Source organism: Astyanax mexicanus, chromosome 5 (assembly GCF_023375975.1).
Source record: "Astyanax mexicanus isolate ESR-SI-001 chromosome 5, AstMex3_surface, whole genome shotgun sequence".
NCBI lineage: Eukaryota > Metazoa > Chordata > Actinopteri > Characiformes > Acestrorhamphidae > Astyanax > Astyanax mexicanus.
The window spans coordinates 24,358,115-24,385,513 of NC_064412.1; the positions used below are offsets into that span (position 1 = coordinate 24,358,115).

The window sequence follows — 27,399 nt, forward strand, 5'->3', positions numbered from 1 at the left end:
TCAGCACATACTGTTACTGAACCTAGTCCTGACCAACTGCAGCAAACCCACATTATTTGCATAGTTAAATCCATCTGGCATTTTTATCAGGAAATAATTAAGAAACCACTTTAGTTTCTGAATTAGATCTCTGACTTTGCAATTTATAGGTATATGTTTGAGTAAAATTAACATTGTTGTTTATTCTATAAACTACAGACAACATTTCTCCCAAATCCCAAATAAAAATATTGTCATTTAGAGCATTTATTCAGCAAAAAATGAGAAATGGCTGATAAAAAATAAAAAAAAAAAAGATGCAGAGCTCTCAGATCTCAAAAAAATGCAAAGAAATCAAGTTCCTATTCATAAAATTTTAAGAGTTCAAAAATCAATATTTGGTGGAATAACCCTGGTTTTTAATCAGAGTTTTCATGCAACTTGACATGTTCTCCTCCACCAGTCTTACACACTGCTTTTGGATAACTTTATGCCACTCCTGGTGCAAAAGTTCAAGCAGTTCAGCTTGGTTTGATGGCATGTGATCATCCATCTTCCTCTTGATTATATTCCAGAGGTTTTCAATTTGGTAAAATCAAAGAAACCCATTTTTAAGTGGTCTCATATTTTTTTCAGAGCTGTATATATGTACATGATATGCAAAGTTAATTATACATTATTAGGGCTGGATGATATGGCAAAAATCTGTATCACTATATATTTCTTTGACAATTCATTTCTATCAATACAATATAATTCCAATATCAATATAAACAGAATAAAACCTTTGGTGTACATAATCACACACTGATAGAGCAGGGTGACATGGTAAAATATTATGTTGCAATATTTAAAAACGTTTTGAAATGCCTTTGACAATAAAATGTTCAGTTATAACAATACTATAAAAATCAATATATTGCCCAGCTTTATCCATTATATATAATTAATAAAAAAGGCTAGGTCGTGTGGAATCGCGGTGTGACATCAGAAAGAGAGAGAGCGCAGTGTTGGTTGAGCGGTTGAGCGGTAGGGTTCGCTCTGGGTTTATTAGGAAGATACAGATGATGTACATGATGCTGCGCGTGATGAGAAGCAGCAGCAGCAGCCCGCTGATCCGCTGATGCAGCTCAGCCTCTGTCCTTCAGCCAGCAGCTCCATCTCCCGTGCTCGCCCGAGAATCGCAGCACGCACGACTCCAGCGGGAAGGAGCGAGAGAGAGAGAGAGAGAGAGAGAGAGAGAGATCTGACCTTTGACAGGCAGCGAATGACAAACCAAAGGTCAGCGGTTCTGCAGTCAGCTGAGAATCGGCGGAGGATGCGCGCGCTGAGAGGTAGGGATGCGTTAACAAGATAACATGTTTACTTCTCCGCCGGCTCGTCTCCGCGCGCGTCCCTTCACGTCAGTCATTTCGACTGAGCGGTTTGTTACATAACGAGTCGTGTTCGCTGTTTTTATCATTCAGTGTTTTAATCAGAGGGACGCTGGATGGAGAACCACACTCTAACAACGCGCTGGTGCAGAACATCGCGTGACGCGCTGTGATGTGTTGGATCTGTTTGAATGACACATGATAACAGATAAGCTAGGCGAACTCACAGCTGATGCTAATGCAGTAAAGCCTCGCCAGTGAGCAGCTTTAACTAGTGGAGATCTGTCAGTATGGGGGGATGAGCGGTGATGATTCAGTATGTGCGATTCTGGTTGAATGGCCGGGTGTTCTGCCGAGTTATGCTACCCATCGATAAGTGCTTCCCAAAGGTACTGCGCATGCGCTGACCTACACTCTTTAATTATTTCTCCTGTTTTTTTTTTATAATAAATCTGTTTTGTTTTTTGTATGTGCTTTAACAGTTTGGACTCACTGTCATTGCACAAAAGTGGAAAATAATCGTAATTAATACAATAATACAACATTATTATTGTTAAAAAAATACAAAAGCGGTTTGTATTGAGATCTCATTGGCATAACTTTACCATAATAGTGATTTATGCTATCCAAATGTACTAGCCACATTTACTAAGATTTTTACTGGGAACATGCTCAAATATGGTGCTTCTTTTGTATTTTTATAGTCAAATATACACTAGGGTTGCACGGTTTGACAAGGTTGCAAAACTCGACAGGACACCCGTGTTCTGGCGAGTTGTTCTATGTTTTCAAACCGCGCTACCGCAGTGTAGCATGGCTAGAATATAGATTTAAAGGGAAAATACAACAATGCACCATATTCAGACATGCTCGGTCAAATGCACAGAAGTGGAGGTAGGATATTTTTGAATAACCTAAATCACGGTATGAGGGTAGCCATACTGGGTTAAGGTAGCTTATAGAGGTGTTTAGGAGTTAATTTTTGTAGCTATGATAATCGTTATTATTATTATTGCCCGTACTTATTACTACTAGTGAAGCACTAATAGCCTACTGAAACTAAGCTCAGTTTTTTTGATGCACCGGAAAAAAAAAACATTAGTTATAGCTATCGTGAAAAACACATGAAAGCATTAACGTTAAAGCTGTGTATGTATCAAGCGCATGCGCAATGCCGGTAAGAAGCACATATCGATGGGTAGCATATCTGGACGTAGCACCAGCGCTTATAATAAACCAGCAGTGGGTTTAGCTAGCTAGCGTTAGTTAGGTTATATGACTCATGCTATGTGATTAGCATTAGCGCATTTTATTTTAATGCTCAGAATGTCGCGCACAGCTCGATGGAGCAAACATAACAGTGCATTCAACAGGGAATTCCGTTTAAAATAAAAAAAGTATTCCTGTTTATTTACAGGAAAAATCCAGTTTTCCCTCTGCAGTCAGGGAACGGAAAAGAAAACGGAAGTGTAGCTTTGGGTCGCTGACGTCACCTGCTTTCAGGTTTCCAGAAAAAATAAAATAATTAATATAACAGCTCCGAGGCTCTCTTTACCAGTCCAAAACACACAGCACGAGCACTGTCAGCCCTAACACTACATCTCTTCTATATATAAACGCTAAAAATGTCTGAAAGGTTTGCAGAATTAATAAAAATAATAATCCAGGAAAACCGAGAACAGCAGGGAAATCCTGCCGTCGTCAGAGAGGGAAGCGGAAGTGCGCGTTGCCAGGCTGCAGCTCAGCTGGCTGAGCACAACCACTCCATCTTCACCATTCAGAGATTTCACACCACTGTAAACAGACACGCACACACACAGATATCTCCCCCACACACAGATTAAGCCTAAAGCCTGAACTAAGCGGAATTTGTAACGGTAGTGAAGAAACGCTGCTGAAATTGACGTTAAATCCAAGTCCTCAAAACCAACACTGTTAGCTAGTGTAAAAATACAGATTTATATCAGGTTAAAATACCACAAGAGAGTCTACAAGCCCTAGATAACTGCAACATTTAAACAAACAAAAAAGTCTACTTTAATCCTTGTCCTGGAAACCAAGAATGTTCTTTCAACATTGTTTCCACGTTAAAACACCAACATACATTACTTCAACCATATTTCAACCACATTTTACGTTGAAGGTCATTTGTGTGCCAGCTGGGTTGGTAACTAGTCAAAATTACATTAAAGAAATGTTGACTTAACAATATTACTACTATGATATAATGCTGCGTTTCATTTACCTCGGATGCTGGGAGGTCGGAGATGGGAATGAGGCCACACCTGAGTTTGCTGCGTTCCAGGTAAACAGCTAGTTTTGGTCATTGCTGAGTTTGCTGGGTTCTAGGTAAACAGCTAAGTTGGCTATGGTCATTAGCATTGCCCCAGGTTAGCCTGGCTATCAATATCAGTATATAACGCATTGCACAGTTTTTTGCATGTAAACCCCCTGGAAACATGTCCAAATATAGACGTTAGACTATATGTACTACTGATTAGATAGATAGATAAGTGCTGATAAACACTACTGCTGCTTTTATTACTCTTGATGTGGGGGCAGCCATCTTGGATTTTGAACTCTCTGTTGGTGAGGCTCTGCTCACTTTTCCTTTTCATGTAAAAAATCCAACCTGTAGGAGCATTCAAGATAAAACATCTAACTCAGAACTAGGAAATTCTGACTTCCCAGCTGGAATGGAACACAACATTAGTATAAACTTCATAGTTTATATATCTTACAATTGTTACAAGGCAATTTAGGACATTGCAGAGTTTGTAATGCAAGAGTCAGTAAAGATTTGTTACAGATTGTACTGCTGCATTTCATTGACCAAAATGGCCTGCCATGGATTCCATGTAAATCCACAATGACATATCACTAGTCAGAATTATATTAAGAATATTTTGCAGTTTTTACTACCTTGCTAAAAAAATCCAGTTAAAGACCAGGTGGTAATCCAGAAAAACATACCCAATGCTGATTGGCTAGCCTCTCATTCAGCTCTTGACAAGCTATAGCCTACCAGGGCATGTTTTTTCTTGACGATTAGTTGATCTTGAGCTCTATTTGTTAGCCAGCTAGTAAACAGAGTTGGCCTGAACGACATGCAATGAAGACAACATTTTTAATTACTGAATTTAATTAGTGATTTCCTTTAAGGAACACCCACTTTTGACACATGTTCAAATGCAAATGCAGCACATATTCATAGCCAAATATATAAATATACAATTTTTCTTTGAGCATTGTCAGTAGAATGGAATGGTTTGAACAGAGACCGCTAAAGGTCACTATTCCACTAAGCCCCAGCATTTGGAGTTTAGTTCTTTGGAATGGCAATCAGACCCTCACAGCAATGTCCCAACATCAAGTATAATTCATCCCAGAAGATTAGAGCCTGTTACATCAGAATATTTATAACCTTGATTTCAGCAGAAACCTTGGATGACCATGTAGAATTTTCATCATGTAACAGTGTTTTCAGTGTGGAATTAACACCTACAGTGTGGAAAAGTGTTCAGCTCAGTGTGTATTAACTGGGCATGTTTTTGTCAGTCCCTCATTCATGTGGAGATTTTGCAAATGAAAACTCTGAAAGGATTAAACAAGTTTAAGAGCAACAATGGGATACTGGATTAAACCAGCACATAATGAAGCTGACTGCATCTGTTTGTCCAGCAATGCTTTAAAATAAGTTGAAAATAAATTTACAATGAAATCCTCCTCATTCTTAACCTCCTAAATCTGGGAAACTACGAGTGGTTCCTGGCTTTTTCCCTCACTGGATTAACATTTGAAAAAACTCAGTCAGCTTGCGTTGATTTGTAGGTAGTTACTGGTTAGTAATATTTGGGTGCTGTAAAAGTCACAGAGCATAAAGGGTTAAAAAGCCAAAGAAAATATCCTTGTGACAGACTTAAAAAAACGGGTCTTATTCTGTATCAGATGACACTGGTGCCACACTTCATTTACTTTTCCAAGTGCGAAAATATGCCAACAGTTCTGATAGAGACAAATGCACAAAACTGGTGTGAAAAAAAAAAATCAGTGGTTCACATGCATTGGCATGTTGGCCTGTAATAGCACAAAGGACTTTGTTCAGTCAGGTAAGCTGTGTCATTCTATAATGGCTACCCAAGAGGATATGACACATTTCACAGACAAGTTAAAGACCTCTTAAAAGATCACAAGATCTGTGTTAAACAACCACTTTGCTGTAGTGTTACATTAACTTATGCGTCAGTTGTTTTCAGAAGAGGCTTGAGTGCAATGTCAAATCTCACCGCTGAACAAAGCAATATAAATGAAATATGTCACTATATTTTCAGTTATTTTTATATATATTTAATTACATTAGTTAAACTAATGTATATATTTGAAATAGATTTTATTTTATTAATTCATATTTTTACATACATTTTTGTGGATCATTGTTGCAGTGCCTAAATTGATATGGTTAAAAGTGGACAACTGGTTGCTCATGAATAAGAAACTTGTATCTTTTGTAACTTAAAGACTATACAGTTTACTTGGCAGTACCAAAGTGGAGGGGATGAAACTCCTGGTACCAAAAACACTCCAAAAGAAGAACCAAAAGATTTGGACTCTCCCAGATTCTGCCATACATAGATGGCAGGGGCAGAGCCAATCTAAAACACAAAACATTAGCATCTGAAAGTAGAGGGCTTTTAAATACAGGTGGAAGATGGTGATTGATTGTAGCAAATGGGGAGCATTTTATCGTGGAATATGAAACTATTTGTAACAGTATTTGGAAGAAATTTGTACAGAAAAGAACCATTAATACATTTAAATGGTTCATTAAATTGATACAGTTCTGTGTATGCAGCATTCAGTGCCCTTAAGTCATCAGGATTTACTATGATTACTATGATATAGTTTGTTTTATGCAGTATTTTACTCCACACCAACATGCTTTAAAAGTTAAAAGGCAGATTGTGAATGAAAAAAGCAGATAATTCAATTACACTAGACTGTTACTTGTTTCAACCAGCACTATGTAGCAGCATTAAGCATAATTTTTACATTAAAACAGTAGCTTCAAAATTATGTTAATGCTCCAATGCTATCTCTTGTTAAAATAAAAATAGTATTGCTGTTATTGATACTTGGGGTCAACATGCTGCACTGTGTAATTCTGATAAATTGTGCAAGACAATGCTTGTTTTGCAGCATGCTTCTTTCACTTTACAATGATTTTATATCTCTCAGCATGTGCAAAAATGACTCATAGCATAAAGTACACCTCCTGACTGTAGGGGGAGCCAGGAGCAAAAAATACAAATTCTCACATAAGGCTGCTTTAAAGGAACAATATGTACTAAACGAGAGCAAGTGTGTAGAATGGTTAGCATAGTGCCAAGTTGAGGACACTGAACTTACACAAACGAGCACAAGACAAGTTCAAGTACCTTAGCAGTAGCAATGTATAATTACATTTATAGCTAAATTGAGTTAATATAGAGTGAGTCTTTAAGTTTCTGTTCACTCTAAGAAAAGTAAGTACAGATTTGTACTTAAAAGAGTACAAAGCTTGTCGCTGGGGCTGTACCTTATATTGAGGTACAAAAAAGTACCTTTCAGTGAAAGTCCTTTTTTGTACCCATGGTTTTTGTGCCAGTTAAGATTATAAAGATTATAAACATTATCATCAACTAAATATGTGTCAAGAACTTAATGATGCAAAATTGACTGGCTTTCAAATAAAAAATGTGCAATTAAAATATATATTGTTTATTAGTACAGTGATACAGAATACTGAATGTACCTTTTGTTTGGTTAAATGGTACAAATTTGTACTTATTGCTGTTAGAAGTTACTTTGTACTTCAGAGGGAACAAATCTGACCCTGTAAAGACCAATATTGTACCTTTGAGGGTACAATTATGAAGAGTGTACCTTTGAGTACAAAAAAGTACTCATATCGTACCTCTGTTTTTTAGAGTGTTGTATATTTCTGTCATGCTAGTTTCTGCCAAGGTTTGGCCTGTCTGCTCCTCTGTTGTCACCAATGATTGTAAAACTGCACCAGGGTGTTCCTTACTGACAAAAGGTCCCAATGAAATGTGAACATGTGTTTGTTAGCTATTTTAAATTGCACACTGAAGTAATCCAGGACTGTAATTCACGTGCAGAGATGTTAGAGTGTGTGATTTGAAAGTAACAGCATTTTATAAACAGACTAAATGCTGTTAGGCCTTAAAGTCATTTTGTGCAATTAGGATTCCTTGGAATTTTCAAATGGCTAAAAGACTGTATGCAGAAACTGCCTAGTAATAGCTTTAGTTTGGGATATTTTTTTTCTTCTTTTATTAAGATGAACAGTTGTAGTTAACATGCTGTAGAATAGATTTTGTAGCGTATTTGGCTGCTGGCATTCTCATCACTCTATAATGTGTCATTTTGTTTAGGAAGAGATAACATATTACATTTCTGCTGTGTTTTATCTGCCAGCTTTATTTCATGGAAGTCATTTCTTGGAAATGCATGCAAAATCTCAAATAGAATAAACTCTTTCTAAAGGAGAATATCCACAGTAGAGTTGCAGCATGCAAAATGTAAATCTTTGGCCAAAACTCAGACAGTCTTAAACATTTGGCCAAACATTTGGTCAAATATTGAATACTGATTTTTTTCCAGGTCAAATTTGTCATGTTTTCACCATTTAATGAATTGTATAGTCAATAGTTTATACAGTATTAAAGTATTTAACATTTTGCATTTTATTACCCTAGCAAAATGCCAATAAAGCACAATACATTTACTACATTTACTGATTTAGCATTGCTACTCTAATCATGATTATATTTCTAAGCAGTGCTATTTTAGTCACACATTTAGCTATTGCAGAAATGCAAATTTGGTTATAAATTAACCTCAGCAGTGCCACTCAAGTCAGATGTAAGTGATATTTACACAGAGAAAGGTTGCCAGTCAAGCAAATGCTAAGGCTAAGTAAGTTAGCTCAGCTAGCCCTATACCACTTGTATCGTTCAGCAGGAAAACCTCCAGTTTATGAAGAGGTGGTAAACTCATACTAAACCACTAAACTTGATCAGTGATGTATAAAATGGCTGCAATGATTAGTCAATATAAAAATGTGTTAAATCCAAATGTTCATGGTTGACTAATCGTTAATTTGCAGCCTCACACAATACACTGGGAACATTCACAAAGTTTACACAGAGCTTGGCCTGCGTCTCCAAAAGTGCCCAAATACAACAGATCCAATTTCCTCACTAAATATCAGCACTTTCCACATTTTACTTCTACATTTATAGAGCATTTAAATCCCTTGTTAAGCTGTTTCTGTCTATTTGAAGCGAAGACAAAGGTAGAAATAATCTAGAAATGTTCTGAAGTTATGCTGATGCAACACAATTAAATGCGCAGTCACAACATGCACTAATCATGACAATTCAAGCACTATATTTTTAATTTTATTGCAGTTTTTATATTGTAATGGTAACAATAAGGCAGCATTAAGTTGGTAATTAATGGCAGACAACAACCGGAGGCTCTCTCTGTGACGCTTCCTACATGCTGGGTGCCCAGTCTTTCCTCTCCCCGTTTCCCAGGCTCAGTCGCTGTTATGGGAAAGCATGCCACCCCATGGTTGCCAAACAGTGCAGCCAAAGACGGAAGCGTTTAACAGCAAGTAGCTGACTTGGAGCTCAACCATTCTGCTGGAGAATTAGTCTTGGGTTTAAGAGCCTCTGACAAAGTGCTAAATGGTTTATTTAAGTGTAATTAATGGGTCGCTTCCTAATTCGCTTGTTTCTGTCTGTTTACAGGAAGAGAAAACCAGGTCATAAATGTGGAAGAAATCAGTTACTCTTGTAATAGTTTGAGTAGAACTAATTTAGAATATTAAGTTATAATTAATATGTGTTAGTGTGCTAATCTACACACTAAACAACACTACACTGCAAACAAACATTACTAAATTAAATTAGAAGATATTCCAAACAGCTGCATACATAGCCTACTGCTGAGTTTAGCTGTTAGCTAGCATTGAGCTGCTAGCTGTTTTCTGCTGTTCTGAATCAATAACTAAAGACTTAGGTAAACTAAAGCCATCATCCACATATCATATAAAGCCAGAGAACCTTCTAATCTAACCAGCACAAAGACATCCATCTGTTAATAAACCTCAGCCATTAATTACAAAATTTAACATCATTAGCCACTGTGGTTATTCCGCCTTTTAAGGCTTTCACGTTAATGTACTCTTATAGTTTACTCTACACTGTAAGTGCATGTTAATGTATTCTAATTGTTTACTCTACACTGTAGGTGCACAATAATGAACTGTGTACTGTAAGAGTTATCTCTAAATGTAAAATGCTATGTATTAATTGAACAGGAGAAGTGAATCCATTACTGTGGGTGTTAAAGTACTGTAAGAGTTAACTCTACTCTATAGGTGGATGTTAATGAACTGTAAGAGTTAACTCTACACTGTAGGTTAGTTGTTAAAATGCTATTTCTTCTTCTTAAGTGAATAGGAGAAGTGAATCCAGGTCTGTAGGTGTTAATGAACTGTAAGAGTTAATGAAATGTGTACTCTAAATTAACTTTACACTGTAAGTGTTAAAATGCTATGTAATAATTAAACAGAAGAAGGGAATTCAGGTCTGTATGGGATAAAATGTATAATTGAATCGAGGAAATTAATTCAGGTCTGTAGGTGTTAATGAACTAAAAGAGTTAACTCTATGCTGTAGGTGTTAAAATGCTATGTATTAGTTGAACAGGAGAAGTGAATCCAGGTCTGTAGGTGTTAAAGCGCTGTAAGTGTTCAATCTAACTGTGTACTTCAGGAGTTAACTCTACATTGTAGGTGTTAAAATGCTATGTATTAATTGCATAGGAGAAGTGAATCCAGGTCTGTAGGGGCTGCAGATTGTGCTGTGTAATTCTAGCGCAGACAGAAGCTGAGCGCGCGCGTCCCGCTCGTGTCACGTCGCTGCCGGTCACGTTACGCTGTGCGAATCAGGCGCGCCGTGGCCTCCTATTGTCGTCAACGGTGATGTGGAGGCGCTAGAGCGCGAGGACCCGCCAGTCCTCAGTTAGCGCAGCGCGGTAACGGTAACGGGGGGATTCGCCGACCAATCACACCCCCTGCGAAGGGCGCGCGGAGATGCGGAGACCGTGTTGACTCCTGCTCTACCGTCTCGACTGGAGCTCATGAGCCTGCTGGGCGGTTACAAGAAAAAGTCCGGTTACGATGGATATGAATCTTTGCAGCTGGTCGATAGCGGCGGAGACTTCAGCAGCAGCGGGGGAGGAAGAGGAGGAGGAGGAGGAGGAGGAAGAGCGGGAGGAGGAGGTGGAGGTGTTGGTGCTGGAGGAGGAGGCCTGACAGCAGCGAGTTTCGGTGCCAAAACGCGACCGGACGATTTCAGCACCATGGACAGCTCAGGTAAGCGTATCGACCGCGGCGTTTTTTTCTTTATTCACTCCACCCGCATTCCGACGAAGCCCCGCCCACTTTATCTGGGGTCGGCCGGTAGTTGCTTTTTTCCTGTGTTGGGATTGGTGGGATGGTCGTATTCTGATGTATGGGGACTGAATTTGAGTGTGAAATAGTAGCCAATGTTAGCGCATGGGGCGGGGCTAAACCGGAATACGGGCGGGGAATAAACAGGACGCTTTTTGGTATTGCCATGTCTTCTTGCATGGAGTGTGTGTGTGCTAATTTTGGCATTACAGAGTGTTGAGTGTTGTCTTTGTCTGGATGCTATAAACGTGCATTAAAAACGTTAGTTAGATAGCAGTAATCAGTAAAAATAAGTGCAGCCCATCCCTTTGTAGTGTCTTGTATTATTAGCTTGTGCTGTATGTGTGTGTGCTGCATGTGTGTGTGTGTGCTGTGTGTATTGTGGCCTGTGCTGTTTCATGATTGCTGCCCACATGCAGAATAAAATGTCAGGTCAGAATGGAGCACAAAGGGATACATACATAAAGCTGTACATAAAGACTTAAAGATGCTGTTTTTGACATTGATTAGCATAGCATGCCTGTTATGCTAGGCCTGGGTGGGTCTGCTAGTGCTGGATTAGCTAGCATGCAGGTAGCTAGCTAAGAGTTAAACACACAGCAGGATGGAGAGGACACTGAAAGAGACAGTTGGTGTGCTGTGTGTTTTGTGGGTGGGCTAGCGTGGCTGGCATATTGCAGTGGCCTGAAAGGAGTGCAGCATGAGGCGGAGAGGGCGGTTCTTCCTTAAAAAATACGCTGTCAGGTGCTCTCGTCTCAGCTGGTGTCTGCCACTGTCTGTTTCCGCAGTGTGTGTGTGTGTGTGTGTGTGTGTGCAGTTCTGTCTGTGTGTCTGTCTGACTGTGTATGTGTGTGTCTGTCTTTGTATGTGAAGAGGTGTGTGTATGTGTGTGTGATAGTGTCTGCTCTCAGACACTAGTGCACCACTCACATTCTCCTAATAAGCTGCTTTAGAGTCAACTCAACAAAAAGCCACACTTGTGATTATTAATTCAAATGTTTATATCAAACCTGAGACTGAGACACAACTCTATAGATTTGATTGTAATTGCATTTTAAACCGCCTCAAAATGTGGTTTTAACACCTGAAAAGTCCAGATCAAGGTTTATTATGTTTGGTACATTGTATAGAGTATATATTTGATCCAGATAGTTTTGGTTTCACACTGCAGCTTCCCTTTTTTCACACTGATTGGTTTGCAAAAGGTTGTCAGTTCAGCAAGATGCAATTTTAGTTATTGGACTGGGTTCTGCCTCTTTGCCACAATTTATCTCCCTTTCATGGGCATTAACATCATGCAGCAGAAGAAGTGTGACAGATTTCTCCTCTAATTCCTTTTATTTCTGTTTATAAATAAAAGGGGGATTAATCTACAGTTTAGATACAATACAATACAATAGATACAGTAGATACTTTTGAGCCTGCATGCAAAGTGGAGACCAAATTTTGGTAGGTGTGAAGACACCCTAAGGCTATGTTCACACAGCAGGTAAAGGTGACCCTCATCTAATTTTCTTATCAAATGTGATGTTTTTAATGCTGTTCAGATAATCGTTTTAATGTGAAATGTGTCACACATTTGTCTGAACAGTTTACGTACGTGAAACACGTGCAAATGAGCAATGCTTCACATGTAGGCTAGATTCGGTTTCAATCAGCATCACACGTGTTATCAATAACTTTGATGAGCTTATCACAAAGAATCTGTACAGTATTACTTTGTGCCCTTGGTTTCTTTAAGCTTCTGCTTTGGGCCTTTTTTATTTTCAGACACACCTTCTGTTTTTGTCTTAAGGAAAATTTTAAACCACATACTGTATTTTTGAGGTTCATTACCTGTTATCCGGTCCTTATCCTGCCACTGAACCCCTCATTCATTAGACATTGAATTAGACATGTATTGGATTTCAGTACCACATATTAAAATGTCCCAAATTCGGAATTACAAATGTCATTGTCATTGTGTTGTGTCATTTGCTCTGCCACACAAATGACACTTCTGTGTCACATATGACACAGAAGAATATCAGATTTATCTCATATTGAAATATGTATGTCTAGACATCACAAATAAATCTGCATGCATTGCTGTTGTAATGAAGTTGGGATCAGTAGCCCATTATCCCTGCATTTTCGTCACTCTGGATTTGATTAGGTCGTTGTTTGTTGTATTGTGGGCAATGCAAAAGGCCTGCCGAAATCCGATTTGAGCATCCAGACTGAGATACAGCTGTACAAATCTGATTGGAATGGCATTTCAAACCACCTCAAAACATGGTTCGAACCTGATTTGCTAAAATCCGATTTCATGTGGTTTCTGACTGTCCAGACCATCAAAAAACAGTCTGGATAAAATCTAGATATGGTAAAAATCTGATTTGCCCTGGCAGTGTGAACATAGACGTATACATGCTGTGTGAACTTAGCCACAGTTGGCCAGACCCAAATCCTAAAATCATGTTGCTCTGAAATGCTCAAATAAAATTCATGTTTAATTTGTTACAGAGGATGACACATGTCAAGGCACATTTCAAGGCAAAATTTCCAGTTGATCATTTTCGTCTCGTTGCAAATCCTCTTTTCTCTGAGGTTCATTTAATTCCACTCAGAACATCCAGATGCAATGATAGAACAACACAGTAGCAGGCTTCTCTTTTTAGTTTGCTGTGGCTGGATTTTGTGCTGGATCTCTAGTGACTCTTTAAATGGGTCGCTAAGTCAGCTGTGAACTAACTATCGGAAGTGAATATTAGACCTTTTCTTTACTCTCCTGTGTTGATGATGAATAAGAGACTAGCTTTGTGTCTGCCTGAACATCATCTATTATTGAAGAGCTAGAAAGGGGTCCAGTTACAGGACAGGCACACACATAAACCCACATGCACACACACAAACACAGGTACATATGTTCCATATGTTCCATTAACTTTTAATTTAAAACAATTTTATTGCAAATCTTTGGGCAAAATATTAAGGACAGCTGCCAAAATTAATGCAAAAAGTAGTGGTTTCACAGTTACAGTCACTGTACTCATTAAACATCTCCAAAGCTCTCCTCATTAGAGTGTAATGTTATTTATAGTAATCATCCAACACCTCTTAAATTTACTGTTTATCGATGTTAAATCAGGTGAGCCAGCAGTGGAACTGAACAGTCTGTGCACTGGTGGGACATCCAGTAAAAAACTAAAACAAAACTTTTTTCCTCAAACTAGCTCATAGATCTTAACCACTTCCTTCAAAATGAGAAATATTTTCTGGATTCTTGATTATGTAAATCTGTTGTAATGTAAATATGATAAGTCTCCAAGAAAAACACTCCTTTTTGCCAACATAACTTGCTTCTAATAATGGGCTGTAATGGCTGTAAGCAGTACTGTACATGTACATAAAATGTGTCGTTAAAAATGTTCCTATATTGCATCAAAATGTGCCATCGTTGTTTAGAGCTACAACAAAGGACTATTTTGATATGTTTCCAAATACTGTTTATGTAACTATCGGCATTTTGATTTGTCTTGATTAAAACAGTGCAGATTAATTAAAACAGTGCAGATTAATACCTACTTGAAAAAATCTTGAGGCCTAAGGAAAAAGAAAACAGTCACAGACATTGTGCAGAGACTTTATTCGTAGTGTCATGCACATGGAAGCTGGGCAAACTCTGCAGCTGAAGGCATTAGATCATTATGCCTGTGATTGGTTGAGAGTGTAGGCGACAGGCAAACTAAACTGCTCAAAGGATGCCAGCTCAGAAATTCACGAAGGTGCGTTTGACTTCATGAAATGCTTACAAATTTCATTTTGCAGGGAGTATGCAGAGGCCTTTAGTGAATCTACCTGCTGAGAGGAAAGATCATTAAAAGTCCAATATCTTTTCATGTCAATTTAAATTTAAGGATATGCTGATCGACATCACCCTTTGGAGTAATAAGGGGAAAGAGTGCCATCTACCCACCCAGTGAGAGCAAGGCCAATTGTGCTCTCTCAGGGCTCTGGTTGCCGATGGCAAGCTACATGAACGGGATTCGAAACATTGATGTCCTGATCATAGTGGCAGAGCTAAGCCTGATGGACCACTCAGAGCCCCAGAGATTTTTATTTAAAAAAAAAACAGTCTGTTTGTGATGTAGTGATTGAGTGGTGTGATGAAAAAAAAAATGAGTTTCCCACCAGGAAGCATTATATGAAAACCCTTTTAAGTGGGATCCTCAAGTCTGGTACATCGAAATTTCGGTAAAATCTCAAATATTAATGTCTTATCATTTTTAAATATCCATCAACAACATGTTATTTAGCATAAAATAAATTAAATATAGAACATACACAAAAAAATAATCAACTAAGCTTATTGGTTATTGCAACCATTTAGAAAAAGAAATTTGTAATTGTAACATTTCATGATCAGTACATAAAAAATACAAAAACACCAAAAAAATTTAATCTAATAAACAAACTAATAACATAATTTTAATGTCTTCTTCAAATTAAAACAGAATTCACTTACTTGGATTTACAAAGATTAGCCCTGTTGCTCTCTGCATTAGCTATAAAAAGCAAAAACAAAAAATAGGAACATGGCAACATAAACACCCTGTTGGACAAAGATAACAACAGGAGAGAGAAAGAGAGAGAGTGTGAAAGAGGTGGAGGAAACAACTAGAAAACATGTGAGAGTGATGCTTTATTATTTGATCTTTATTGATCTCCCTGGCCTTATATGAGGCAGCCCTCATGGGCATTTTCACCCCCCTTCCCCACCCACCCATCACACACAGCCTCTCGTAGGATAAAAGGGACTTTAGTGGGAGTTCAGAGGCGCTGTAGTCTATGTGTGTGTGTGCAGTCCTGGTCTTTGAAGTCAGCTGGGCCTCTGTGTCTGCCCACTCCGAATAGAGCCTTTCTGTACTTTTATGGCTGCTCTGACAGGAAGTCCACTATGTGCCCGAGTCCACCGCTCCAGCATGGCCAGCCCACCCTGTTCTTCTGTGAGTGTGAAAAGCCTCAGCAGTGAAGCAGTGTGGACAGTTAATAAAGAAAGTGCTGACTCAGTCACACTGCTCTATAGACTACACTTTTATAACATTATTCAGCGCTTTAACAGGAGAAACCCAAAATTCCAGTTTCTTTTAGGTCATGTAAGGAATGTGAGTGTTAATCATTTAAGTCATTTAATTTACCAACAATTACATACATTTAATTGGCTAAGGCGCTTTGTATATCCTCCTGAGACCTGGTAATTTATTTATTTTTTGTCCACTGTATTGGAAATTGCTCTGGGACCTATAAACCAATCACCATTTATGCAATCCGTTTGAATCCTACTTTGCTGATTTGCTAAACTCAAGTAGACAAGCAGAGCATAGGGACGTTCTTTTCTGACCATCACTGCTTTTACATTTTATGGCAAAAAAAGAGGGGCAAGTGATCTATTTTTTGCAAATATTTTGCTTTTGTTGCCATTATAATTTCTTTGTAAATACATTTTTTTACTTAAGAGACCACTTCAGTTGTCTCGACAACATTTCTCCCAAATTCCAAATAATTGTCATTTTGAGCATGTATTTGCAGAAAATGAGAAATGGCTGAAATAACAAAAAAGATGCAGAGCTTTCAGACCTCAAATAATGCAAAGATAACAAGTTCATATTCATGAGTTCAGAAATCAATATTTGGTGGAATAACTCTGGTTTTTAATCACGGTTTTCATGCATCTTGGCATGTTTTCCTCCACCAGTCTTGCACATTGCTTTTGGATAACTTTGGATAACAACATTTCAAGCAGTTCAGCTTGGGTTGATGGCTTGTGATCATACATCTTCCTCTTGATTATATTCCAGAGGTTTTTAGTTTGGAAAAATGAAAAAAAAAAAAAACATTTTTATACATAAATATACACATATATTTCCGCTTCTTCAGAAAAAAAGGTATCAAGACAGGCTGATGTTGATATTTTTTTTATTAAAGCCATAATTTCCCATTCATTTCACATGCTTGGTCTGTATTGGATATTTAACCAAATATTATGATTGCTGTGTGTATATTATGACCATATATTAGAGCTGCATAATAAAAGACACATTGTAATATTCTCACTGCTATAGTTTTTTTCCCCCTGCAATAAATACATTGCAATATAAAAAATACAAGAACATTTACCAGATCTCACCAGAAGTCAGTCATCCATGTCATGATATTAATAATATGCTCTATGTATTGAGTATGGGAGTAAAAGTAATAATATTGAACAGATATAATCTACCTCTGGTAGATATGTCTAAAAGAACAGTGTGATTTTTTTATTTTGTTATGAGCAGCATGCACAGCTTTTCTAGACGTTTATAGAAATATTGCTAATAGAATAGACTCTCTGGTGCAGATAGGTATGAGCCCACAGCCTACACTAATGGCCTTGGTAAAATAATCTTTGTTTGTCACGTTACTTGCATAAGTATGTTCATTTTCATCTATTACATTTTGTAGAAAGTTAGAATATTTAGACCTGACTAATAGGCCTGAAATTGCTGGATCATGTTGACTAATGTGTTACAGCAGCTCACCTTTTTAACAGCATTACAAATATCCTTTCAGTTTCAGAGATCAGTAGGGCGTTGAGTCACCAGCACATGCTCAATTACACAAAATGTCTAAGAGTGCATGACACAATGCAGCATTACCTCATTCTGTGTAATAAATGTGTCAGTGTTTTATTTGTACAAGCATTAACCTTAATCTGAGTGTGTTAAGTGACATAGCTTCTCTGTGACTATAAAGGTAATATAATAGTATTCACAAATGAACAAATGTAGTTTGATTTAAAACTGTTTTTTTGTGTTTTGCATGATACACAGCTAACTTGTAGCTAACTGAAATAAGGTTGAAAGCATTAACAACAGATTGACCACAGTCCTAATGCTAGCTCAGCCATAATACTATAATAAAGACACACAATTTGTTTCCTTTATAAAACATTCCTTTACACTAGGGGTGTCCCATATCGTATTGATTAATATTATCGTATTAATATTGCCAACATTTTATATATTGTGAGCGATATTATACCTAGAAATATAGTGCCATATCACCCACACCTATTTATCACATCAGGGTACAACTTTTTTGCTGTTTTTTAGCAAAAGAAAAATTCACACTGTTCTCATTTCCCATTATTTATCTACTAGAGACAGATTATATCTATCCAGTATCATTTATTTTACTTTGATCCTGGATATATGGAGATATTGGGAGTGCATTATTAGTATCATGACATTCTGGATCATTGACTTCTGTTACAAATCTGATAAAATTCTTGTATTTTTAAATATCTCAGTTAGGGGTGTGCCATATTATATTGTATGCAATAATAAAATTACATTTTCATTTTGTTGCAGTAGTGTATTCTTGAAATATATTTTTTAATTCAGTGTTTTGTCATATCGCCAAGAGTATCGTTATTGTAAATATTGTGATATTATTTTAAGGCCATATCACGCACTCCTAATTTATACTGTTCAAAATTCTTAGTTTTAACACCATTGCATCCTGATTAGTTTTATTTTGATTTAGGAAATTTAAAGTAATACAGTGTGGAGTGTCCCTGCAGGTCAGCTGCTGGTCCAAAGCCCTTCATGCTTTAGTAAAGCTGGAAATAAAGCTGTACAGAGAGCCAGCGAGCCCCTCTGGGCCTTGATGCCATGTGCAGTTACTTTCTGCTCTTTACACCACCAAGCTGGATTTAATGAGCGTTTACTAACATTTTGTGGAACTAAAAGCTTTTTTCATGTATTTTTTTCATATGTAATATGTTAGAGAGTGATGCAGCTGCACTTAAGTTCTTTGGTAACTCCATGACAGCATGCTGAATCACTGCTGTGAATGCTCTGACCTCCTCTCCAATGAGGCAATTCTTGAAAACTGTGACTGTGGTTGCACAGGGCTGGGAGATATCACTCTAACTCTACGTGCAGCTGCCGGTGTGCAATGACAGAGGCAGGTGATTGGTACAGGTACTGTGATGTAAGTACAGGCCACAGCCGCTGTATTAGAAACTCTTGCCTTATGCTTTTCTCACCAGTATAGTTATGAGCTCCGCCTACTGTATATGTCCACCATGAGAGTGTGCAATTACAGACCGTGGCCTGTAATCTGCTGTCATGCACAATTTATTAGCCACCCTCTACACCATTTATCACAGTTCACAGGGCCACAGCTGTTGGCTGGATTATAGCTATATAACTATAGTGACAGTTGACGTGACAGAGACATGGAGTGTTTCTCAATACCAAGAATGCAAAGAATGGACTTATGTTCTTGAGAAGAATGTTCTTGACAAGTTACCTTGCAAGAATGAGCTCAAAAGGACTCATGAACAGTCTAGAGGACTGTTTTATATTTTATTAGTTATATTAAATTATACTGCTGTAGACTTTATCAATGAAATCTGCCTTTCAGGTTGGTCACTATTATCCAAAGTTAACCAGCTTAGCTAAGGTTACCGCAGCAGTAAAAAATGAGCCTCTACGCATAACAGTCCAAATAATTGTTGCTTGTATCAAATGAACTAAGATTTGCAAATCTGATTACCCACATACAGCTCTGGAAAAAAAAGAGACCACTTAATGATGATGTTTTCCTTGATTTTGCCAAATTGAAAAAAATTGGAATATAATCAAGAGGAAGATGGATGATCACAGCCATTAAACCAAGCTGAAATGCTTACATTTTTGCACTAGGAGGGGCATAAAGTTATCCAGAAGCAGTGTGTAAGACTGGTGGAGGACAATAGGCCAAGATGCATTAAAACTGTGATAAAAAACAGGGTTATTCCACCAAATATTGATTTCTGAACTCTTAAAACTTTATAATTATATATACTTGTTTTCTTTACATTATTTGAGGTTCATTTCTGCGCGGGTGTGTGTGTTTGCGTGCGCGCGTGTGTATGAGCAAGAGAGAGAGAGAGAACTCTAACCGGATCTGAGCTGGAAGTCTGAACCGGAGTGTTACTGCTGGACACCGCATGAGCACGCTGTTCAGTCGTTCAGCCAGAAAATAGATTGGTGTGTTGGGCGGGGGCGGGGCAGATTACAGCGGAAGTAGGAGTCAATCTTGGTGCCTTAATTAACTTGCGTAAAAAAAATAGTAACGCCTTACTGATTCAAAATTAACAGCGTGCGTTAACGCTTTAACGTTGACACCCTTAGCTTAAATGCAACTTTGGCAGTAAAAGATGACGTCAGGCAAGAACACAAAAAGGCAATTTATTAAGAAACGACCATGGTGTTAATAGAAATAAGGTTTCTGCCCACATCTCTGATATGTTGAGAGTGCTCCATCCAAACAAGAGTGGTTCTGTGGTCAGAAACAATTTGTACAGGACTGTGTGATGCTAAAACAAATTGTACTGCAACCAGTAGGCAACAGTCTCTGATTGTACACTAACAAGAGGCAGCTATAAAGTAGGGCTTTCTGACAGTGTGGCCTTTAAGTGAATTTATGTGAATATATATGGCATGTGTTGTGCAGGAAACACTCTGCAGAACTAAGTGGGAAGGAGTCAGGCTGAGTCAGGCTAATAGTTTGGGAGTGGTCCAGTGTGGGAGGATGTACAGATACACACACACACACACTCTTGCACACGCAAAAGAAAAGCAATGGTTGCAAGATTTCTAGAATTCTGAAGGTCTCAGATCTCCAGAAATCCCAGAACTCCACACAATTCTTAATTATAAACCAACATAGGCCAACATTGCTGGTCTGCAACAAATCCACCATATCATCACTGTCAAACAAAACGTGACAGAAGTCTCTAAAATAGCAAAATTAGGTAAAAGCCATCTTCTAAAATTCTGTCACATCTAATGGGACACAGTGTAAAAAGGTTATTTTTGGGCTTTAATATTGGCCCATTCATCATTAAATTATAGTATAATTCACATTATATTAATTATACAATTATACATTATATTATCCAGGTCAACTAGCATGATTATGGGAAGCTTGATTATGCCAAACAAGGTATAACCTCCTTGTTTGGTCTGGATTGTCAAACTAAAATAGCAGGTGGTCTGGACCAACCCATTAACCCATTTGAAACATTTAAAGAGGTGGTCAAGGGATAACCAGTGCAGCATTAAAGCTTAAGTTTGGGACACCTGTATCAACTATAACTGTGGATTAACTATATTTATTAACAAAAATAGAAGTAATAATCACTTAAGTGATGATGACAGAATGTATTTTTTTTCATGTGCTTTCTAAACTGCAGTGTGAAACCAAAACTAAACCTTTTACAGTGTAACAGACAATATATATACTTTATACATTGTAAAAGACAATTAAATCTTAATTTAGACTGGTCTGAATCGTTACTGATTGAATCAGAATACACTATTATGATTGATCAGATTAATAATATTATATATTATGCTTAGCAAGGCAATTCAGAGAATTAACAATCGCTAAATTAATTTTTATATTAACTGCACCTGATTCTCTTTTGTTAACTCATTCATTTGGGCTTGTTAAAGTATTGGTGATGTTGATTGTAAGATATTTTTCTTGCTGTTCGTCTTACTTCTAACTGGCCTCCTAACTTCTTAAGCTTCTGCTAAGTATTAGTAGTTTAATTGTACTTATTTTATTGTACCTTGTTGTAGTTAGTTGTGGATGCACACATGGACAAAGTGTTATCATTGTGCAAGCATATTAGCTATAATGCAAAATAGCTCGTCTCTGCAGGCCCCTAGTGGAAATTCTACTGTTGAAACAGAAGTTGAGTGCCACCAAAAGAGTTGCTTTTGTTGGATTAGCTGTTTTTTTTTTTACTGAATAACAATTTTCAGCACTTTCATCATCGTTAGATCACATTAAATAAAAAGTAAATGCAGTACCAGTGAGTATGACCTTGTTAGTAAAGAAAAGCAGGTGAAACAGCAAAACTGGCAGCCAGCCATCTGTAGGCCTGAGGAAATAACTTAACATGAGGTGCATTTTCATGCACACTTGTTTAATTTGTTGTATCACAATAGAACTGCATCATGTTTGATTAAATTATGAATATTAACTATAAACATTCATGAAGTAAGAGGGTTGTTGCTTGATTATACTGCATCTGTGTCAAGTATGAAAGGAGAAATCTGACCCAATTTTATCCTTTAGAGAGAACCCTCATGCATGACCTTCAGTAGTATCAGTGTTACACAATGCAGACATTAAGCATGGCTTACTGCTTCTGTGTGATACATGCGTTTCTGCATGTTGCATTGTTTTTGGTTTATTGTTTCTGCATGCTGTGCATTTTTGGTGGTGTCTCGTCCTGTGTGTTGTTGTAAGACGTCAAATTCTGATCATTTAAAGGACCTCCGTCTCCAGATATGGACGGGAACTATGGGGGTGGACTGCTGGACATGGTTAAAGGAGGTGCTGGGAAGTTCTTCAGCAACTTTAAGGACAACCTAAAGGATACCATCAAAGACACATCTACCAAGGTTATGCATCAAGTGGCCACGTAAGTCTTTCACAGTGTGCTGAAGTGTGTGTGTGCGGGTATGTGTAAATGTTTGGGTAATCTGATGGTAACTGTAGTTCTACCATATGTTTAATTAAGATGGCGAATGCAACAGATCTGATTTGTTCTATATTATATTGTATTGTACTGTATTCCTTGTGCTTCCACTTACTGAATACTTTATGGGTCAATATCAATATAACGTGCCTTTTGTGTCTGCAGCAAACAGAGCACCTCTTCCCACTGTTTCACACCTGCTCAAACGAACCGCACCAAGTGTGTAAAATAACCTAGTCTATTTTAACCAGACCAAATAGTGCTATAGTGTGAAAGACTACACTTGAAGAGGATACTTAGAATATGTACGATGTAATACAGTGGCACAGCACCTTCCTTTACACCTTGTCGCTCACAGTTTTAATATATATATTTAAACATATATATCCACATATCTATATTTTACTTCTTTCGACTACTGCCCACTGCAATGACTAGTGAATGTCCTGGTCAATTAATCGATTTGTCTATGCAATCCCTACTCTATAGTTTTTATTTTTAATTTTTAAATCAGCTTTGAAAGATGAACTCTTGTACAAGCATGGTTCTTGATGGAAACAAAAAGGTTTATTTTATGCCATCACTCCTAGAACCATTTGTAGCATCTGTATTAGTGTACATAAAGACTTTTCTCTAAACTTCTCTAAACTTCAGAGCTGTTGGTGTCCCTCTTTTCACTACTAGGAGTGACTGACTGGTGTATGTGATTCGCTACCCAGGTCATCACACCAGTGGTTGTAGCATTGGGTCACCCCATATTGTCGGATCTCAAACAGAACCTGACTTTGTTGCTAAAGGTGATAAGATTCCAGTCTGTAGCAGTCTAGTTTTCTCATTAACAAACTGATTAGATGGTAGGCAGTTTGCCAAAATCCTGCTTTTTTCAGCCTGATTATGTGACCCCTGTCAAAGTCTGTCAGATAGGTGAGTTGAAGTGAGTTGTACTACGAGTTGTAGTAGCAATTAACCTTCTTTTATTAATTGGTATAATCTTGCACCAAAAGGGAAAGAGGGAAAGCACTTTTACGCCATCTTGTGGCAGGTCCCAATGTTTAATCAGAACACACATGTAAACATTTACATATATGCTTTAGCCATGCCAAGTTTTGCAGTAGCAATCTAGTATACATTTATTTGGTCAGTGAGTGTATAACTGCAGGTTTACCTGCAGAGAGTCTGCAGAGAGAGAGAGACACTCTGCTTTAGCCACTTACTTGGTTTACAGTCGAATGAGAGTGTAATTTGGGATGCAGTCTAAGTTTCAGCTACAGAAATAACATCTGTTAAATCACAGAATGGCTGCTTTCCTAAATTAATTAACTATTCATGTGTGTGTTTACTTTACAGTGAAGCCTATTTAGACACCACTCTTCAACTTGTTTCTCGATGACAGATTTCCTTTTTATAGCAGGCAGATGTGTCATATTCAAGTAAAAAATTGAATAGACGCTCATAGACTTGCTTGTACCTTTATGCTTTACCTTCTCACTTGGTGTTATATAATAAAGCTTGTTGGCTAGCTGACCCTGTGTCACTTCACACAGCTAGGTCTTGTTTTGATGCAAAGACAGCATGGGGTATTTAAGAGCAGAGTTTAGAGTGAGAAGTCTTGCTGCTAAGGTTGTAAACAGTTTTCTGAATTTTTCCCTGTATTTCTTTTTTTTTTTTTTTGAGTTTTTTACAGGATATAGTTGTAGTGACAGTCTCTGTATGTGTGTGTATTTTTCATCTGTATGTGTGTGTGGGTGTGTGTGTACGTGCATGCACTGTTCACATCTCACACAGAGGTCTAGAATAGCAGACTGTCGACATTACTCTCATCTCATTAGAAGGATTGGAGATATTAGCAGCTTACTCCAATGACTTACCTGTTGCATAATATCTGTAAGGCCAATAGTACCAGTTCAGTTTCATACATAGGCTACACACAGTACAGTGTATTGTACATATTCCTATAGATATTATTTATGTGAACAAAGCATATCAACCTTTTAGTTCTATATATATATAAGATTGTTTAAACCCCGCTGTTCAGTTCTGCTGTAGTACTACAATATATCAAGAGTGCCCAGTTTTTACTGACAGTACACTAGTAGACATTGTTGTTCTTTTGAGATGAATCAATACAGGTCATTAAAGTGTGCTATCCCAGCTGGCACAGGCACAGACAGTATTTTGAAATGTGATTGCTTAAAGATATTTTTGGTAACTTGGCCGTAGCCTTGAATTGCATCATTATCAACCAAGGACAGCTTTCTCTCTTGTGTAACTAAACGTAATGTGTATCGACCAGTTCCAGATGTGTTTATGCAAGAGATATGCAATAGTGAAGGTTACTCATTAATAAACAGCTTACACTGAAAAAAGTATTAGATTTAATGGACATTGTCTAAATAGTCACTGTTTTATTTGTTATTTTTCTTTTTATCATTTTATAGTTAATGTTATACATTTGTAAATAATTCATCTTTGGATAGATTTAGAAAATCACAAGTTTGATTCTAGACTTGTTTTCACTGTTTTCACCAGCTGCACACCTACTTTAAATTAGTGAAGCCATGATTAATCAAACAAGGTTTTGGATAAAAATTACGAATAATATGTGGCAATGGACTAGTTCTGCACAATATATCGAATTAGCACGTTGCTTGATACAAAGAAAAAGTCACAATGTATTTGAATTACTTGATGATATCTATCAGATTAACGTTTGTATCCACCCAAAAAGCATTTTTCTCCAACCATTGATCCACAGATTGTGGACAGTGGTGTATGGTGAACTGTGTTCAGTATTACTTTATTTCTTTATTTTTTTGTTTAATTAACAAAGCAAATCTGTTATTTTTGTATATTTTTTTTCTTGTAGCACTCCTAGAAACTTTGACTGTTAATATCAATAGAGTGTACACATATAAAAAAAAAAGCCAAAAACATATATTTTTCATTGAACATAGACTAAATCTTTGTTTAAAATCATATTGATGCTTCACAGATGCTGTACTCTATTGTTGTTGTTGTTGTTATTCTGGGCTCTGGATGCTGGTAAATGCTCATAATAACTTAAATGAAATCTGAAATCAATGGGTTGTGCCATACGTGTTTATCAGTTTCTGAATATGAGCTGGACAGTACCAGTCTAAAGAAAACACCTCCAACACTGTATTTGTAGTAATGCACAAGCCCCTGATTTCACTGATATTTGATAAAACATAAAAAACTTTAACTTAAATGGTGCAAACATTTTATGTTTTATTATTAACATAACAGAATTTGTACATTTTTGGGGACAAATTGTCCCCAAGTATACAGGGTGTACATTTGAGGATAAAATAAGGGGTTAAATTTCAATTCATTATGGTGCCTAAGATTGCACAGTATTGTATGCACATAATTCCCACATTAATCACATATACAATACCCTATCATTGTTGTCACGTAAAAACCTTTAATAAAATTCAAGGGAAGTCATTGTAAAAACTGAATGTTTACATTTGAAAAAAAAAAGTTTAGTGCAATTATTTTTTAACTGAATGTAGTTTTTAATGTAGTTGACTGTTTCAAAGTAAACCAGTCTGTTCTAAATAATTAATGTCCATCTGTTTCCTGTATGTGTTCCAGTTATACAAAGGGAGAGCTGGACATTGCCTACATCACCTCTCGGATTATAGGTAAGTAAACATTCCCTGTTTATACTGTATATCTAAATGGACTTGTGGCCTCTCTCAAATATTTCCCTGTTCGCTTCTAAAGTGTTATTACAGAAGACAGTGACCTTCCATGGAATAGAGGGCATGCTGGTCACTTAGTTTCTGCGTGATTGTGTTTAAACTCTGTACACGCTCTCAGGGAGTGTAAAATTTTTGACTTATGCCCTATTCTAATGCATCCAGTTATACTGCTAATAGCGCTAGCACCATAAGTTTTACTATAAGACACCTGGTGCATCGGCCACATTTCACCCTCAGGGTTGTGGTAGGTGTAGCGCAGTGGATAACACCACTACCTGCTAGTGACCTACCCCATCATGTGGGAGACTGTGGTTTGATTTCTGCTCTGGATGACTTTGCTGCGCTTCACCAATAAGGGTCCTTTAGCAAGACTCCTAACACTATGTTGGCCCACCTCTGTCGCTCTGAAAAGAGTGTGAGGTAAATCCCGTCAATAAAATAAAATTAAATGTAATTAAATTAAATAGTTAGATGTACTAAATGTGACTTGAACGTGAGAATTTGTTCCCTCCTTGCCAGTTTCATACATTTTGAATGTGTTTTAGTGCCCCTTAGAGGCGGTGCATTAAAATTGCAAATGAAAATTGATTTTTTTTTGTGCGCACAGAAGTTTTCAACTTTAAATGTATGCAACATTTTAGTAAGAAATCCACACAACTCTTAGTACATGAAGCTCTGCTTACTTATTGTTTCTGCTGCATTTTTTGACAAAAGCGAGCATTAGTGTGATCAAACAATAGGATGATAACCATTTCAATCCCCAACTCAATCCAAATATTTTTTTCCCCATTTTCTCCCAATTTGGCCATCCAATTGTCCCACCCCTTTGTGCGTCCCCATCACCGGTGGCACCTGCGACCCTTGGAGGATGCGGACGAGCACACGCCTCCTCCGACACGTGTGAAGTCAGTCACCCCTTTTTTCGAGCTGCTGCTGATGAATCATTGCCTGAGCAGCCAGCGCGCTCGGAGGAAAGCACAACGGCCGCCCAGTGCCACCTTTAAGCGTGATGGGGAGAGAGCGCCAATTTTGCTCCCTCTGAGCGCCGGCAGTTGATGGCAAAGCTGCATGAGCGGGGATTCGAACCTGCGACCTCCCGCTCATAGTGGCAGCGCTTTAGACCGCTGGACCACTCGGCGCCCCTCAATCCAAATATGATTGAGCATCACCATCATCATTCCAGAGAACACAGTTCCACTGCCCCACAGCTCAGTGCTAGACCACTAG

The 27,399-nt window shown here is 37.7% G+C and overlaps 1 protein-coding gene across 1 annotated transcript in view; it reads left to right on the forward strand.

Annotated features, from left to right (window-relative positions):
• Positions 1–9,397: 9,397 nt before the first annotated feature.
• dnajc6 (DnaJ (Hsp40) homolog, subfamily C, member 6) overlaps positions 9,398–27,399 on the forward strand; it is a 40,293-nt gene continuing 22,291 nt past the window's right edge. Inside the window, exons 1-3 of the mRNA XM_049479531.1 lie at positions 9,398–10,800; positions 22,237–22,387; positions 26,063–26,112. Of these exons, the coding sequence (XP_049335488.1) occupies positions 10,566–10,800; positions 22,237–22,387; positions 26,063–26,112 (436 nt within the window). The 5' untranslated portion in view covers positions 9,398–10,565. The remainder of the gene's footprint in view (positions 10,801–22,236; positions 22,388–26,062; positions 26,113–27,399) is intronic.